General features: G+C 45.4%; 1 protein-coding gene across 1 annotated transcript in view; it reads left to right on the top strand.

Moving 5' to 3' along the window:
• The first annotated feature begins 9,942 nt into the window (after window positions 1–9,942).
• The window catches only part of LOC134440175 (carbonic anhydrase-related protein 10-like), a 66,479-nt gene continuing 59,476 nt past the window's right edge, over window positions 9,943–16,945 (top strand). Inside the window, exon 1 of the mRNA XM_063190144.1 lies at window positions 9,943–10,370. Coding sequence (XP_063046214.1) covers window positions 10,310–10,370 — 61 coding nt within the window. The 5' untranslated portion in view covers window positions 9,943–10,309. The remainder of the gene's footprint in view (window positions 10,371–16,945) is intronic.

The following is a 16,945-nucleotide window of genomic DNA, read 5'->3' as shown; positions in this document are numbered from 1 at the left end:
GCTCTGATGAAGACGCATGTCGAAACCTTAGTCTTACTGCACTGAAAAAATAAATAACAGAAAACAGACATCCGTGTGGCACCAGATTCTTTTCCCTTTGTACTTATTGTTTAGTCCTGCTCTGGTTGCACCGGATTGTCAATTTAGAAGCGCTGAGTGCGTATCTCCTTTGTTTTCATCTTGAAACATGTGGCGGAAATGCAAATATAGACAGTTAGTCTCCTGCTTCAACAGTTCCATCCAGACCATTTTAAAGGAAAAGTAACTTGCCCTCTATCCATGGCCATCCATTTCCCCTCCTTCACTTTTAATTACCACCCTTGTTTTGGAAGGCACTGAAAATCGTGTTTTTTTTCTTCTTGTGCAAACTTCAATCTTTTGTGCGGCACAACTCCAACTCCGTCTGGGTGTGTAAACTCAATCAGAATTCTAAAAGCAAGAATTTCCCCTCCCTGTGTCAAGTTGTTCTCTGTTTACTTTGGGCTTCTTTGTTTCTGTGATTTTGTGAGAGTGTCAACAAGGGAAAGACAGACAGCATGGCCGTCCGTCTTCAATTCCAGTCTTCAGAAGACTTGTCAACGTAGTCCCTTAGTGCAAGGTAATAATTAGGCCTCTTTAAATTTGATGGATCATCATAAACAACCACCAAACCATCTGCTGATGCTCTGTTGCATCTGCAGCATCTAGGCCATACCAATAAGACGTGGATTCCTTGAGGTAACAGGGAAAAATCCAGCATTATGGGAAAAGGGAGACAGTAGTGGTGTCAACAATGATCGATTCGGCGATGCAATTCAGTGCGGGGCATGGACAATCCAGAACCGATCCGGCAAGTTCCAGAATCGATCCGGCAATTTTTTAAAGTTTCGACTACTTCCATGTATATTACGGGAGCAAATGAATGTTAAATTAAATAAAAGCACTTCAAAACATTGCAAGACTGATACAGACTGATACAGAAAAAAGCCAATAAAATGTTGCTCAGTATCTGACTGATTAAACATTTGCTTTGCTTTCAGTAGAAATGTAATGCATTGCAATGCATTGTAGAATTGAATCGGATCGGATCGCAGAATCGAATCGAATCGCTACCTCCCGAATCTTCGTGATCGAATCGGATCGTGAGGGCAGTGCCAATCCACACCACTAGGAGACAGCCTCTTGAGACACACTGAATCAGGGCTGGACCTGCAGGCCGTCTGGCATACAGGGCATTTCCCGGTGGGCCCTGCACCCTTGTGGGCCCTGCACCCTTGTGGGCCCCTATTTTCAGAAATGTAAAAAAATATATGTCTTTTTTTAAAAAAAAAAACATTTCTGAAAATAGGGGCCCAGGAGGGTGCGGTGCCCACCGGGGAGTCAGTTCTGCGCCACTAATTGTGAAGGGCCCCTTTAAGCCAAAAGTGCCCTGGCTCTATTTCTCCCCCAGTCCAGCCCTGGACTGAATGAATTACATTTCACTATGAGGTCAAAACCAATCTTTATTCCTGACTGCTGGTATGGCTTGTCTCATCAGCCATTTCTTCTTAGGTACATTGTATGTTTATGTCGACTGGTTGAAGGGAAAGACAGACAGAAGAGCAGTTCACTTGCGTTATTGCGTTTTAAATCAAAGTGTTTCATTACTAAGAAGATAAGCCATCAGTCATACTTAACTCGTTTATCTTTGACGTATCAGTCGACTCATTATGGTGATGAATGATAAGAGAACTTGCTGATTGGGACAAATTTAGTATCACACACACACAACATTCGGCGCTCCTGTGTTTCAATTAGAGCAGCCAGGAACCTTAAGGGATGTTGACTTCCAGGGAACCACGTGTGCGGGGCAGGGGGAAAAAATGAGCACGGACCCGCATTATCAATCACCTTAAATGTTTTTTAGCTGCATGGGTGATGTATGCAAAGCAGTGCAGCGTTTGTAAAGCAGTCTAGGCACTGTAGGATAGGAAAGGGGGAGCATCACCGTGTTGTGTCTCTGCACACCAGGGCTGGACTGGCCATCTGGCATAGAGGGCATTTCCCAGTGGGCCCTGCACACTTGTGGGCCCCTATCTTCAGAATAGGGGTCCACGAGCGTGTAGGGGCCCCATTTTTTTTTACATTTCTGAAAATAGGGGTCCATGAGAGTGTGGGATCCATCAGTGAGTCAGTTCTACACTACTAATTAGCCTACATGGGGCCCCTTTAAGCCAAAGGTGCCCGGACCCTATTTCTCATCCAGTCCAGTCCTGCTGCACACCCTCCTCCATGAAAGCCTACGCGGTTTAGGGGGCCTGGCTGGCAGGCGGCTCTCGAAAACGCTGGTGAAAAGTTCAGCATTCATCAAGCCTTTAAAGGTGTTTGGTGCCATAATGAGGAGTTGTGTGGGGGCTCCGCCTCTGCGTTAGCGTTGCTTAGTTAGAGGGAGGCTGGCTGATGAACATATGGAGACGGGAGGCTGAGCATGCGTATTCTTCTGGGAAACTCACTCTCACTGTCCCCGCACAGGCTAATGAATTGCAAATGAACAGTTTGGATGCATGCCACCAAAGGTGTCCGAGAGGGGGCTTATTTTATGCTTGTTTCGCCAGGCCTTATGGCAATAATAGAGCAATAATAAATAATACAGCGATATTACTAGCATGAGAAATAGAGAGAATACATATGTGTGTATACATATACATATTCATCCATGTGTGGGGGAGGGGACATTTGGCCAAGATGTTATTGCACGCCTTAGTATTAAGCATTAAAGCAGTAATTTAATCAGTTTGTTTACTTCTCGCAATAATTCCTTTTCGTCATTTTGGACCTGAATATCTGTACCACTTTTCATTGCCTACAATACATCTTGGGCAGTGCATCAAATGTTCTTGCCATCCATCTGTGCTAGTCAGGTTTAAACATCATAGTTATTTTTTGGAACACGTTACGTTAAAGGCAACTAAGTAAGGCTAAGGCAACTACGTATATACTGAATGTGTGTGTGTGTGTGCGTGTGTGTGCGTGTGTATACGTGTGTGTGTGCGTGCGTGCGTGCGTGTGTGTGTGTGTATGTGTGTGTGTGTGTGTGTATGTGTGCTCACATACATGCGTGTGTGCAGAAGGAGAGAGTCTAATGTGCAGCCTATTGTCTGCGTAGATCTGGGAGTGTGCATCAGATTAATGTCATGTATGTCTATCATGTCTTATACAACTGCATCAATAGCATCGACAATCATCTGCAGTGGGAAATATAAGCCCATCGCCACGGAGATATGGGGGGGGGGGGGGGGGGGAGTTGGTGAATTTGTCTTCAGTCCTCAAGGGAGTTGTCATGATCAATTTGTGTGAGAGAATAATAAAAGCGATATCTGCCAGTCTCTTTGCTACAGATAGCAGGGCTTTTAGTCCTGAACTCACTCTAGCTTTCATTAGAGTAAAAGCAAACATGTTAGCAGCAGTTTCTTTTCACACAAAAACTCTTTTTAAGTTTACTTAATGTATATGAAAGTTGTCTTCACATTGTATTTCAGGCTAAGGTATTGTATTGTATTGTATTGTATTGTATTGTATTGTATTGTATTGTATTGTATTGTATTGCATTGCATTGTATTGTATTGCATTTGTAAAGTATTGTATTGTATTGTATTGTATTGTATTGCACTGTATTGTATTGTATTGTATTGTATTGTACAGTGCTGTTTTGAATGTTTTCCAACAAGACCTTCAGCCAAGGTGCGGTATACAGTGCATGATCCACAATGTGTTCTCTGGTTTGGTAGTCTAGACTGTGCAGGGCTGGACTGGGGGAGAAATAGGGCTTAAAGGGGCCACTCATAATTAGTGGTGCAGAAATAAGTTAATGGTGGGCCCCGAACCCTCTTTTCCATGTGGTGGGCCCACAAGGTTGCAGGGCCCAGTGGGAAATACCTGCTATGCCATATGGCCCATCCAGCCCTGTTCTAGACTACACCAAGGTTTCCATCAGCAGCGTGTCAGCTCTATGTAAAAGGGCTACCGTGTGTGGACAGTGGTGACAGGGGCGGCACTATAGGGGGGCCAGCGGGGCATTTGCCCCTGGGCCCAGGGCACTCCTGTATTGGTAGTGGGGGCCCTATTGTAATCTTGGGAGGTTGTATGGGGCCCCCATCAGTGTCTTGCCCTGGGGCCCTGTGCAATTGTTACACCACTGAGTGGTGAGTTACATCTACAGTAGATAGATACCATCTATTGCCATTTTCCGATTGCTGAAGCTGACCCCTTCTTTCAAACTTAAAGGCAGGTGATACAATCCAAGTAAGAGCAGAATCAGATATAGAGCAGTCAAGGCACCTTGCCAGCACACACCCATCTCACTTCTTACTGTGAAACGGTTTTCAACCACCAGTGCTGTTAAGACTAGATGTATTGAAACATCTCTCCATCTATAATGTCTTTGTGATGTGTTATAGAATACAGATATACACACACACGCAGACACGCACGCACAAACACACACGCACGCACGCATGCACACCCACCCACGCATGCACGCACACACAGTGCACACGCACACGCACACGCACACACAGAGAGAGAGAGAGAGAGAGAGAGAGAGAGAGAGAGAGAGAGAGAGAGAGAGAGAGAGAGAGAGAGAGAGAGAGAGAGAGAGAGAGAGAGAGAGACACACAAAGGTCAGCCCCTTTACAGACTTCTCTGGCTGAGGTCCTTTTCACGTGAGCGTATCACACATTCTTTCAGCAGAGGTAATAGAATGGGCAAGGTGAGCTAACATCTGTTTTTAAGGTCCTGCAGCAAGCCTCGCCATTTACTTGTGACCTGCGCTTCCAAGATAAAGATTGTGTTGCTGTGTGTGTGTGTGCCCGCGCGTGCGTGCGTGTGTGTGTGTGTGCGCAGGTGCGTAGGTACGTGCCTGCGTGCGTGCGTGTGTGTCCGTGCTATCCATTCACCGCAGTTGCCATAGCCTACCTGCATGCTGAGGGGGTTTCACCTCGCTATAAATGCGACGACAGAACTAATGAATTACGGGGGCAAACTAAATGTTCATGGGAAAAGCCGCCTGCCTTCATCACACGGCACGGCATAGCTATGGGCAATGAAGTCCTTAATAAGCCATGGCATATAATTGTTGTCTCTGCACTGACGGGAAGAACAGCCATTCAAACAAATAGCCAAATATTTGTACAGTGAGGGAGTCATTTGGTTTAATTTGCTTTTCGGTTCAAGGCCTCTCTCTTCTGCCATCGCCGCGGCAAAGCGAAACGAGGAACTCTTATAACGTAGCCTACACCTTGAAATGCGCTGATATGAAATTTCACAGACAGCGACGTTTCTGTGAAGATACGTTGTCTCAGATGCATTTCATTAAAATAAACAATTATAGACGCCGCCACCAACACCCGCACAAACAACAACAACAACAAACAAACAACAGCACCGGTGAGGGAGTAAAGAGGGAAAAATGATGATGCCTAAATTGAGAGGCAACATTCAGATGCAGGTGAGGAGAGAGGGGGATGGGGAGAAAATGTGACAACATTGGAAATAGGTAATAATCTGAGGAGGGCCCCGGCCTGCTGGCGCATGTTGAATAATTCGGCATGCAACCTTAGGAGAGATTATGAGTTCACTGCTCATGCGTGAAGGGTGCGGTGTGCTGTGCTGTGCGCACCAACAGCCGGAATTCATTTAGAGCAAGCAGAGCGCTGCAGTCACCAGGCAGGCAAGTGATACTGTAACCCTACGGTACTTGCTTTGCCTCGCTGCGATGGTTTAAGTGTAGCCCTTTGAAATGCAGACACATGCCATCCATTTGATGTTGCTTGGGAGTATAGAGAGAAGGTGAGGGTGAAGAGAATATGATGTAACTGCACGACTCTAATGATTTGTTTTCTGTTTTATAAAACTGGTGTGTTAGACTGTACAGTCTAAACCTATTTCTGTATCCAGACAAACCAGAAAACGCTCAAAAAAATAGCCCTGTTTTTTTCCCAATTCTGATTTAACCCTCCTCTTCCTCTACCACAGAGTCAATGTTTACTTCTGTTGTCAAACAATAAGACCCATATCTCATCAACAGATACTGGCGATTAATTAACGGGGGTGAGGGCGGGAAAGCTTCATGGGAAAACACTGACAGTTAATTTCTGTATAAAATTCACGCGGGCTTGAGAGGGCTAACCCAGGTGAAGAGGAAGGAAGACAGTCCTAGTCCTCCTCCTTCCAGACCTGTTCCTTGATGAAATGTGACTGCAGCACAAGAGGATGGCTGTAGTGGTTAGAGAACCTGTGGCTCCATCAGGCCCGTCGCAACCAGGCAAGAAAACTAGGCAATTGCCCAGGGCCCCCCCATCTGAGAGGGGGCCCCCTGGAAATTACTTATATTGTATTTGTATTTAAATGCCAGCAGTGACAACTTTGTGAGTGTGTGGCATCACCTCTCGAAATGCAAGGAAACTATACCCCTTAAAATATCTCCAGGTGGCCTCTCTCCAATAGTTTGATGGGAATAAGGGAGGCAGGGGGGGTGGATGTCCGTGTCCCTCTTTGCCTAGGGCTGCCAAATACCTTGCACTGGCCCTGTGCTCAGCAGGGGTGGAGTTGCTGTTATATCAAGGCGAGAGGAGAGAGGGAGCTCAGCAGAGATGAATGGGCCATGCCTCTAATAGCCATTGATTTCCAATTGAGGTCTTCTTAAACAGTTTGGAAAGAGCTAAAACATACTCCTCTCAAACTAATCTCGCCAAACACACTTTCCCACTCGCACACTCAGACTTGGGCACGCCACGCACAGACATAGAATTTGTACACACGCACACATGCACACACATAGCCTACATACAGACTCACATACACAAGCACACACACACGCAGGCAGGCACGCACGCAGGCAGGCACGCACGCACGCACGCACACACACACACACACACACACACACACACACACACACACATAGACTCTCTCTCTCTCTCTCTCTCTCACACACACACACACACACACACACACACACAGAGACTCTCTCTCTCTCTCTCTCTCTCTCTCACACACACATACACACACACACACACACACACACACACACACAGACACACACACACACACACACACACACACACACACACACACACACACACACACACACACACACCTCTCACTCACCTACAATTCAGATAGAAAGGAGGAGTAAAGAATGGGAATATATATATGTAAAAAAAACGATTTTTGATATCACTGTATTGAATTTTCTTGAAAATGACACAGTAGCCAACCAAAAGCACTTAACAGCACGATCGAATGCATTGATCACCACAGGTAAATACAATCATCAGGCATCCATCATGCTGTGACGAGCTATGAACCCGAGTGTGTGCACAGCACAGATCGCTGCTGCATAGGTGTAGTTTCACTGGCAGAATGTTCCCCAACAAGGCTGGACTGACCTTCTGGCATAGCGGCCATTCCCCGGTGGGCCCTGCACCCTCGTGGGCCCTATTTTCAGAAATGTTTTTTTTTTAACATTTCTGAAAATAGGGGCCCACGAGGGTGCGGGGTCCACCGGTGGGTCAGTTCTGCACCGCAAATTATGAGAGGCCCCTTTAAGCCAAAAGTGCCTGGGCCCATATTTCTCCCCCATTCCATCCCTGCAGGTGTAGTTTCACTGGCGGCATACTGGTCCCCAAATAACCTCCTCCACAAACATGACAAGTATGTTACGTGAGTCAGAGCAGTGGAGCGAATCCTTTCCCAACAAGTGAACGGCGCGGCACGGAGGCGAATCTCTAAAGCCTGCCTTTGTGATTGGCTTCTCAATTTTACCGCTATATCCACCCTTGTTGTACCAAAGCTCGGATTGCTCTCTGAGGGCCTAAAAAAATACCTCCTTGATCCGGAAAGCAAGATGAGAGGAGGCCTAGTGGGCACATTATAAGCACCAAGTTGAGAATGTCTGTGAAATTCTAGTAGGTATATTGGGCTATGTTATCATCGTTATTATAGCCACTTTAATAATATAAAAAATGTTTCATACTATGGCAACATATTACATTATTTGGTGGAAAATTGAAATATTAAGCATAGAAGGAGTAGATCAGACGTCCCATACTAATGCAATCATGGTGGTGATCTATTCATTTTGCCATGAAATTGGCTACCATTGATCTGGAACCCCTAATTTGGGCAGAAAATAATTATGTTGCCTCGTTTTTCATTGGCTGCTGTACTTCCTGGTGCAGATTATTACGCACATTCCTTCCCTGAAATGGAAAGCCCCCTATCCTGTTTAAGTCATCGTGACAACGACGTAGCCAGTGTTGGAAGTTTTTTTTTTTTTTGAAAATTCATGGCACGGCACTTTATGTTAATGTGTCTGTACTGGTGGTGTGATTTTACATGACATTATGATGGCCTTGAGCTCTCCAGACTGGGTTAAAATTACAAACCCGAATATAATTTGCGAAAACGACCAGGCTCGAAACAACCCCAGCACTATTAAATGTGCAGAGAGGTTGCATCAGATTACTTTGTGGTGCATCCAAAATGTAACAAGCAGCACTCTTTAATCCAATGGCAGTCACCACCACTGGGGGAATTTGATTCGTGTGGTCTTCTGAAATAACATGAGAATACTAATCTTGGTGTTAATGGAGTTTTTAAAGAGACCTACAATGACAGGTTCAAACATATTTTTTTTGCCATGCACCCATTTTCTGTTACATCTGCGGTCAGGCAACCTTATACAACGAAGAAAGGGGTGCTGCCCTCATTTTGTTGATGTTGCGCTGCTGTGTAAAATGCATTAAACTATGAGCTGGGTTACACACACGGCTACTGATCTGATCTCCACTACTCCATTTCAGGTTTATTGCCTTCTGCCAAATCATTGCAACTTGTAGCCTCAGTCTCTGCACATTTCCCTAGTGTCTCCTTTTCATATTCTGCCCAAGGCGTCTCAAATGGAAACACTCAATGGGTTAAAAAAAAAAAAAAAACTGAGCACATCCACTGTCTCCATATAAGACGCCTTAGGTAGAGTAGGCTATGCCTTGTTACCAGCTCACTCCTTATGCCACGAAGCAGTGAGAATAGTAGATCAGTGCCATCCATAAATTAGTGCAGAAATGTAAAGGAATTGTGTTTTCATGTCAAACATCACTGTAGCCTTTTCCACATCTCCCTTAAGCACAAGAAAAGGCAATGCAGTCTCATATTACTCTTTTGCCTTTCACTGCGATGCTGGGTTAGGCCATTGAAAATGAAGGGACTTGCCTTAATCTACAATACTAGACTTGATTATCTCTGTATGTAGTGAGACTGAAGCTGTGAGGGGTGTGTGTGTGTGGGGGGGGGGGGGACGACGACGCATCCTGCCTTCTTAGCTGTGACACTAATGAAACCCCTTGACATAGATGTGTTGAAAGCAGAGAGCAAGAGAGCATTGCCGTTGCCGTTGCCTGCTGTCAGATAGGAAATAGGCTCTTTTGACATTCAAATTATGCCCAGAACACCCACTCAATTAGGGTACTATTTCATAATTAGTCCATGTTGCTGGAAACACTTCTCCCCCTGTGGACGGGCTACCCCTAAGTCAAGCCATTCATGTCCCTCAGTGATTCATCTCATCTCATCTGCCTTGATAATATTCAACCTGTCCACAAAATGACTGCTGAAGTGTAGACTGTATACTGTAGTCTGTGAGACAAGGCAAGTGATCTTATAGCGCACATTATATGCATAGAAGCGCAGTTCTGGGATTTACATAGGCATTTGCATAAAATGTAATAAGCGTGTTATTGCAGTCAGTATCAGTCTGTGGTATGCCGCATACAAACTTCGTGGGGCAAAATAATTCGTCACAGATTTCGTTTTACTAGTTTCGGTGCGTCTCGCATCCAGGACATGAAACGTAAACAGCACCGCCCGTTTGTCTCATGAGGCACCAACGGGATGACGGTAATAGCCGGTAGTGTGTTTTAGCGCTCGCAGGCAGTCTGTCCACTTGTGCTACCGAGCAGAGGATGTCATCCGCGATTTAGACGGAAGATTATCAGTTTGGATTAATACGGACTTTTGAGCGTCAAACGCGTTTCATGGAGAATACAACACCAGTTAAAGACATTTCATGCCTGTCGCCGTGTGAGATTTGCGTGTTGTTTTACACGTTTTTACAGTCCAGGGTGTACCCGTAGAGCGCCTCTGGAATCGTGCAATTTCTCTCCACTTCCCACTCGGGATATGCATGACCCGCTTTGCCTGCGGTTGGAATAATGCCCTGTGATCGCCGTACTGCTCGGGAGTTTACAGCAACATCATCTTGACTGCAGTCTGAGGAACATGGAATAATAGAAGAATGCATAAAGTCTGGGAAATATTTACAATTCTTCATGCAAATTTGATCATCTTCTCTGCAGGTATGCCGACGGGGAAACGGGAGGTGTGGGTGGTGACAGGGATACGGATCTACGAGCCACAGGCAAAACGCAGTCTGATTATTATCCGGTTTCCAGATAAATTAATATTGGGAAAGGGATAATAATAAAAGAAACTGATCATGTGTATTTTTGTAACACATATGTTATACTTATCTAAGTATTTTGTAAGTTTTAAAATGGCTCTCTACTCATTTTCTTCTCATGGACAGCCGGGGTGTTAATTATTGCAGTTTTTTATAATTGTCCACGGATCGTTTAATTCTCCATTCAGTAGATCTGCATCTCTCTCTCTCTGTCTCTCTCTCTCTCTCTCTCTCTCTCTCTCTCTCTCTCTCTCTCTCTCTCTCTCTCTCTCTCTCTCTCTCTCTCTCTCTCTCTCTCTCTCTCTCCTCCCTTATAAAATATTAACGAGTTAGAATCACATTCTGCATAAGACAGAATAGATGTCATCAGACAGACGTTTGATCAAAATTCAAGTGCTAACACAATCTAATTTTCTTTTCATTTTTTTCCAATCGGGTGAAAGTAAATGTTTAGGCACTCAAATTATGTTTGGCAGAGTTGCGCTGTTTTCTCCGCGTTCCCTTGCGCGTCCACTTCTGGCTCGCGTCCACACCTCTGACGTTCTCGGATGCGTCCAGCTGTTCACGTCATTTGGATGCCTGGCAGGCAGTCAGATTTCCTGACATCAAACATCAGTTGGACAATAAGCCACATCAATGATGCTCTGACAAATGGGAAACACGCACACGCCACAGAGACACGCGTGGAGATATTGCTTCCTCCTCCTCAACGCCTGTCCACTTACGTATTACTTCCATTTCAACACGTCGCTTCGGTTGTCTCTTGATCTTCATCATGCGCAGCTTTAATCTTGAAGCTTAGTGTTAATAATGCTGCCGATGTGGAGCCTGTAGATAACCCCTCTTTGGCCTCTCTTAGCAGTGTTCAGGGAAGAATCCACGCCACTAAATCCAGTCGGCGGTACTCAAAGCTGGAGGGAAATGACAGTCTTGAGGACTTGGCATGATTTTCAAACACCATATTCATTTGGAACACCAGCTGTGCCCCTCACTCTGTTTTTGTAGATCACGGAGACACTCAAGCAGTGGCATGTATTTTAGTATTTTAGTCCATTGCATGCCACTGCTACAGTATATCCCCCGTAGTCCAGCTGTAATGCCCATTAAAGAGAATTTTTGAGTAGCCTTTATACATTTCAAAGCTTCACTGTCTCTAAAAAAAAAGTTGTTGCCTTTTGGCTGATTCGTTTGGCACAATCTTGGCATATGCTTATATGGCATATGTTACTGTCATTTATCACAGTCATGCACTCTCGTCTGAGATGGCTCTGTGTGTGTGTGTGTGTGTGTGTGTGTGTGTGTGTGTGTGTGTGTGTGTGTGTGTGTGTGTGTGTGTGTGTGTGTGTGTGTGTGCGTGCGTGCGTGCGTGTGTGTGTGTGTGTGTGTGTGTGTTAGAGAGAGAGAAAGAGAGAGAGAGAGAGAGAGAGAGAGAGAGGAGAGAGAGAGAGAGAGAGAGAGAGAGAGAGAGAGAGAGGGAGAGAGAGAGAGAGAGAGAGAGAGAGAGAGAGAGAGAGAGAGAGAAAGAGAGTCTGTGTGTTTGTGTGTAAGTGTGTATGTGTGTGCGTGTGCATGTGTATGTGTGTGTGTTTGCGCGGGCGTGCACACCCTCAGCACACACTTTCCATGGATGAACCATAGTATTTCTCTTGCTCAAGGTCTTTTGATTCAGGGCTTGTGCACTCACTCCCTCCCTCCCTCCCTCCCTCACAGCCACAGCCTCTGCATTTGAATTCCCTGTTAGACTCCTGAGCGCCCCCCCCTCCCTCCAACCTTCTCTTTTTGGATTTGTTTATTTATTTACATATCACATTATTATTTTATTTTTTGGAGAGGAAGGCCAAGTAGCAGTATCACAAGCAGAAGCATAAGCAGCAGCAATCGGCGGCTGTGGGTTCCTGTTCAGCACTCCGGCCGCCGGGTGGGTAATAGGCATGTCTGTGGTTGATGGGAGAGACAGCGGAAATGCAGCACACCAGAAGAAGAAGAAGAAGAAGTGTGCGAACCAAGAGGAGAGGGACGGGCGAGTGGCGGGTGGCGGGTGCGAGTGGAGTGAGAATGAGAAGACGCTGGAGCCAGCATGACTCAAAGCACAGCACATGAGTCAGACGTGAGCGAGAAATCAATGCAGGATTTTTCTGTGGGCAGGTGGGGTGAGAGGAGAGAGCGGTGTGTGTGTGTGTGCGTGTGTGCGTGTGCGTGTGTGCGCGCGCGCACGTGTGTGTGTGTGTGTGTGTGAGTGCATGTGTGTGTGTGTGTGAGTGCATGTGTATGCGTGTGCGTGTGCGTGCGCGTGCGTGCGTGCGTTCTTGCCTGTGTGTGTATGTGTGTGTGTGTGTGTGCCGAGCCTAGGCTGGCTGGTGAGACAACAGTGCTTGCTTGTCTGTCCGTCCTCCGCCGTCTCCCGTCTTGACTTGGCGTGCTGTGCTTATCTGGCTTTTACGGCAACTCAGGAGATGTTAATGCTCGAGCAATTACGCACTAAGTGCAGAGCGTTAAGAGGGGCGGCCAATAATGAGGAAGTATATTTGCCAAGAAGGAGAAGAAGCGCATCCACCACCACCAGCAGCAGTAGCCAAAACGGGAAGAAAGACACACACAGCATGGCGCTAACAAGGCAAAGGTCACACACAGCTTTGACCCCCCGAGGGAGCGCGCAGAGCAGATCTCAGATCCAATTCACACCTTTACCTGCCCCTCTCCTTCACCTCCCTGGCACTCCCTGTTAAGCACATCGAGGAGGAAGTGTACTCGTCTGACAGAGGTCGAGGTGTTTTGCAGCCTTAAAACAACGCTGATTGATCTACTGTGGCTTACACCGTACGCTACGCATGAAAGTGGCCGAGATGGAACAAGATGGAGGCTATTGTATGTGTCTTGAAATGGAACACGTGCCCTTGAAGTCACGCATTGTGGAACGCTACCAAACTCGAACCATAAAAGCAGCGCCCACGTCACCGAGCCACCGCATTGTGGGCACTTAGAGAAGGACAGTTCAATAGTCTGGCTTCAAGGGTTTACTCATATTTCCATTTCTTTCATATTCAGATTGCGGCCCTGTCTGAGTTTTGTTTCATAACTGTCATTGGTTTTGGGGATTCATAAAAAGAAGAGAGAGAGAGAGAAAAAAAAGCTGTTTTGTTCGACCCTGTGTTTGACCAAAGGGACACAAGTGATGGCTTACAAACACTTTCGCTAAACAAAATGGCCCCTGCCATCTATGTGGCTACATTGGTCAATACCTTTCTTGAGGTGGAAACCCACACGTGAAGAAAGCATGTTATTTACTGTAAACTAAAGGCCTTGAGGTCGGAACACAAAAAAATACACAGCCATGGTTCTTTCAGTGGTAGGCCTATGCATTGAGGAGTACAATCAATCTCGCATTATGTGATTAGAGCATTACTCAAAAATTTTAGTTCACGCTATTATGCTACAAATACTCTTATGGATTTTTTCTGATGGAAGTTTGATGGGATTTCTTGAATGTAAAACTCAATTATATGAATGGAGAGGAAAATTCCTTTCCTTCTCAAATGCTTTAACCAATTTGTTGTGGTGTGAGGCGGCATTTCCTGAAGCGTGCCACAAAGCCACGTCTTCATTTTGTCATGGCAGATGCCATATGCTCCTGTAAATGGTTATAATGATCAGTGTCCAGTGATGTGATAACATTATATCACCACAATTTGTCATCATAATCTCCATAGCTGTCTAGTGCTGCAACGGTTTTAATAGCATGTGATGTGGCATTAAGCTGTTGACGGTATTTAAAATGACCAAAAATAACAGCTGAGCTATGCCAAATCATCAGGGACGTCCGTAGACATCACGTGGTGACTGGCATTTTACAGGATGGGGACGACATGGGTAGAGGAAGTTTTTGAGCAGGATTTGAGTAAAGCAGATTGATTTATATATTTATTAACCGGTGCTTTTGATTGGGGAAATGTGGTCTTACCCTTGTACTAATTTCATTTAGAGGGTCTGGAATGACCAAATTGGAAAATAATTACAGTTGGAAGGGCTGAACTCCATTGGCATTTGAAATGTGTGCCTTATTTTAGCCAACCGCTAACATTTGGTCTTGACTTGACATTGAAAAAAATGATTGGGAGGGGTGAGAGGGGTGAGCTGAAATTTGAAATGGGCTTTCCCCCCCTCGCCAGTGGCATGCTGGGCAGGGGGGTTGGAGGCATGTGAAACTTCTGACTGCATGTAGTCAGTTGCCCAGTCTGCACTTTATATGTCGAAGGTATTGTATAGGTACTCTAGGTGTAATGTATGTGTACTGTCTATGTCTAATTGTCTACGTCCACACCTAAAGTCTATGTCTATGTCTGCATGGGAAAGTAAGAAACGTAATTTAAATTCTTTGTATGACCAGTGTATGTAAAGAAATTGACAATAAAACCAACTTGACTCTTGACTTGATTTAATGATTATATCAAGGCATTACATTATCACACGCTTTTAATCATCAAGCTTTCCTAGATGATCATGTCAATCGGCAAGCTTTTCAAGATGATTATTGTGAAAAAAAGAACAAGGAACAACTTTCAAAAAGGGCATATTTTGTCCAGTAGGCCAAGGGGGCAAGTGCTTTAGCACCACCCTGTCCCTCGTCTGTGCACGCTTATGCCCCTCTCTCATCCCTGATTGGCTGGTTGTCTGGTCATAAGACTAAAGCCCACCCAGAACACCTATGCCATGCGTGACATGGACGCAGCATCTTTTTGGACTGGATCTTTTTCTTTCTTTTCTCTCTCTCTCTCTCTTACTTCTACATCACAATAATAGATCGTAGATGTATCTGTCAACACTCATTTTTGGTCATGTCTACCTCAACTCACAGAGTATGTTTTTTGCACATTTGCCTTTTTATTCTTTCTTTAGTTTTCATTTTTCCCCTCCCTGACTATTAGCTGTGTTATTTGTGTCTCGAAAATAAAAATGTGGGCATTATGTGTATTTATGTAAGCTACTTTGCACCTGAATTTCCCCCTGGGGATCAATAAAGTTAGGCTACTCTACTCTACTACTACTAACTGGCAAGGGCAGGTTAGAAATGACAGCTCATGTTAGGAACTTCTTCTGACCAATCAGAGCAAAAGCTTGGGCTTCCTTTGCTGACACAGATGAAGCAGTCCTGTACCGCCCACCCACTCAACACTCGCCCAACCCCCCCCCCCACACACACACACACCACAACTGCTCCCACGCTACAAATCAGGCACGTCACAACCAGGCAAGCAAACTAGGCAGTTGCCAATGGGGCCCCCATCAAAAAGAGGCCCCTCTGGTAACAACTGGTTATGTTCGTGTATTCAGATGACAGCAACGACAATTTTGTGAATGTGGCAGCACCTCCAATAAGAATTAAATGACAGAAAAGGGTCATTTTAGCCTAGCCCCCCCCCCCCCCCCCAAACCCCTTGAAACGGCCCCACTCCAAATAACACTGCACAGAGTAGAGACAGAGAGACAACCTCCGTTTGACCCCAGGTTGTTCTTTTGACATAAACCTCTAACCTTAACATAAGACACAACACATGCATGCAATGGACCCCGTCCCATTGAAGGGAGATTATGGTTATTTCAGCTAAAAACATATTAACAATACGGCCTAATGCCTCTCAATGAAAAGCAAAAAAAAATGAAATAATAATAAAAAAGCGTTGCATAATGTAGGAGCAGCGGGCCTGATGAATTATGCGAGGCAGCCCTCCTATCTATCCTGGAGAGCACCTCCATCAAGTGATTGAATGTTGATGTCATGCGATGAAGCCATGCGGGACTGGGAAGGGTTTTTTGATCAGATATACAAGCAACTGGTAGCCAGCTGAGAGAGAGAGAGAGAGAGAAAGAGAGAGAGAGAGAGAGAGAGAGAGAGAGAGAGAGAGAGAGAGAGAGGGTGAGGCATAGAGAGGAAGAGAGATACTGAGAGAGAGAGAGAGAGAGAGAGAGAGAGAGAGAGAGAGAGAGAGAGAGAGAGAGAGAGAGAGAGAGAGAGAGAGAGAGAGAGAGAGAGAGAGAGAGAGAGAGAGAAAGGGCGAGAGCCGGAGTGTGCTCGGCTCAGAGTGAGTGAGAGACGAGGAGAATAGCAATGATTCGGAGTGCGTTTGAATGTTCAACTCAGTAGTCGGGTTCCATCCTGACCTAGTTTTTTTTCACTTTGCACTTCTCGCTATGGAGCATACATGATGTACAAGGAATCTCCTCGCCAATCTTTTAAAGCATGTCCATCCTCTTCAAAGACTCGTCTCGAAAATAAACATGTACAATGTGGACACACATTTATTTATTCCTGGAATGTGTGTGCATGCACTGCAGACAACACATCAGGGGTATTCTTCTGAACTTGTTCAGAAAATGCGATCAAAAATGAGTAGTGTAAAAAAGAAATCTTGGACCCACGTCAGAGGGAGGAGAGTGTGTGAATATTTCATCTCGCCTCTCTGACGTTCAATGATT

Source organism: Engraulis encrasicolus, chromosome 2, assembly GCF_034702125.1.
Source record: "Engraulis encrasicolus isolate BLACKSEA-1 chromosome 2, IST_EnEncr_1.0, whole genome shotgun sequence".
Taxonomy (NCBI): domain Eukaryota; kingdom Metazoa; phylum Chordata; class Actinopteri; order Clupeiformes; family Engraulidae; genus Engraulis; species Engraulis encrasicolus.
The sequence above is the reverse complement of the archived record's forward strand: the minus strand, read 5'-3'. Positions and strand labels throughout refer to the sequence as shown.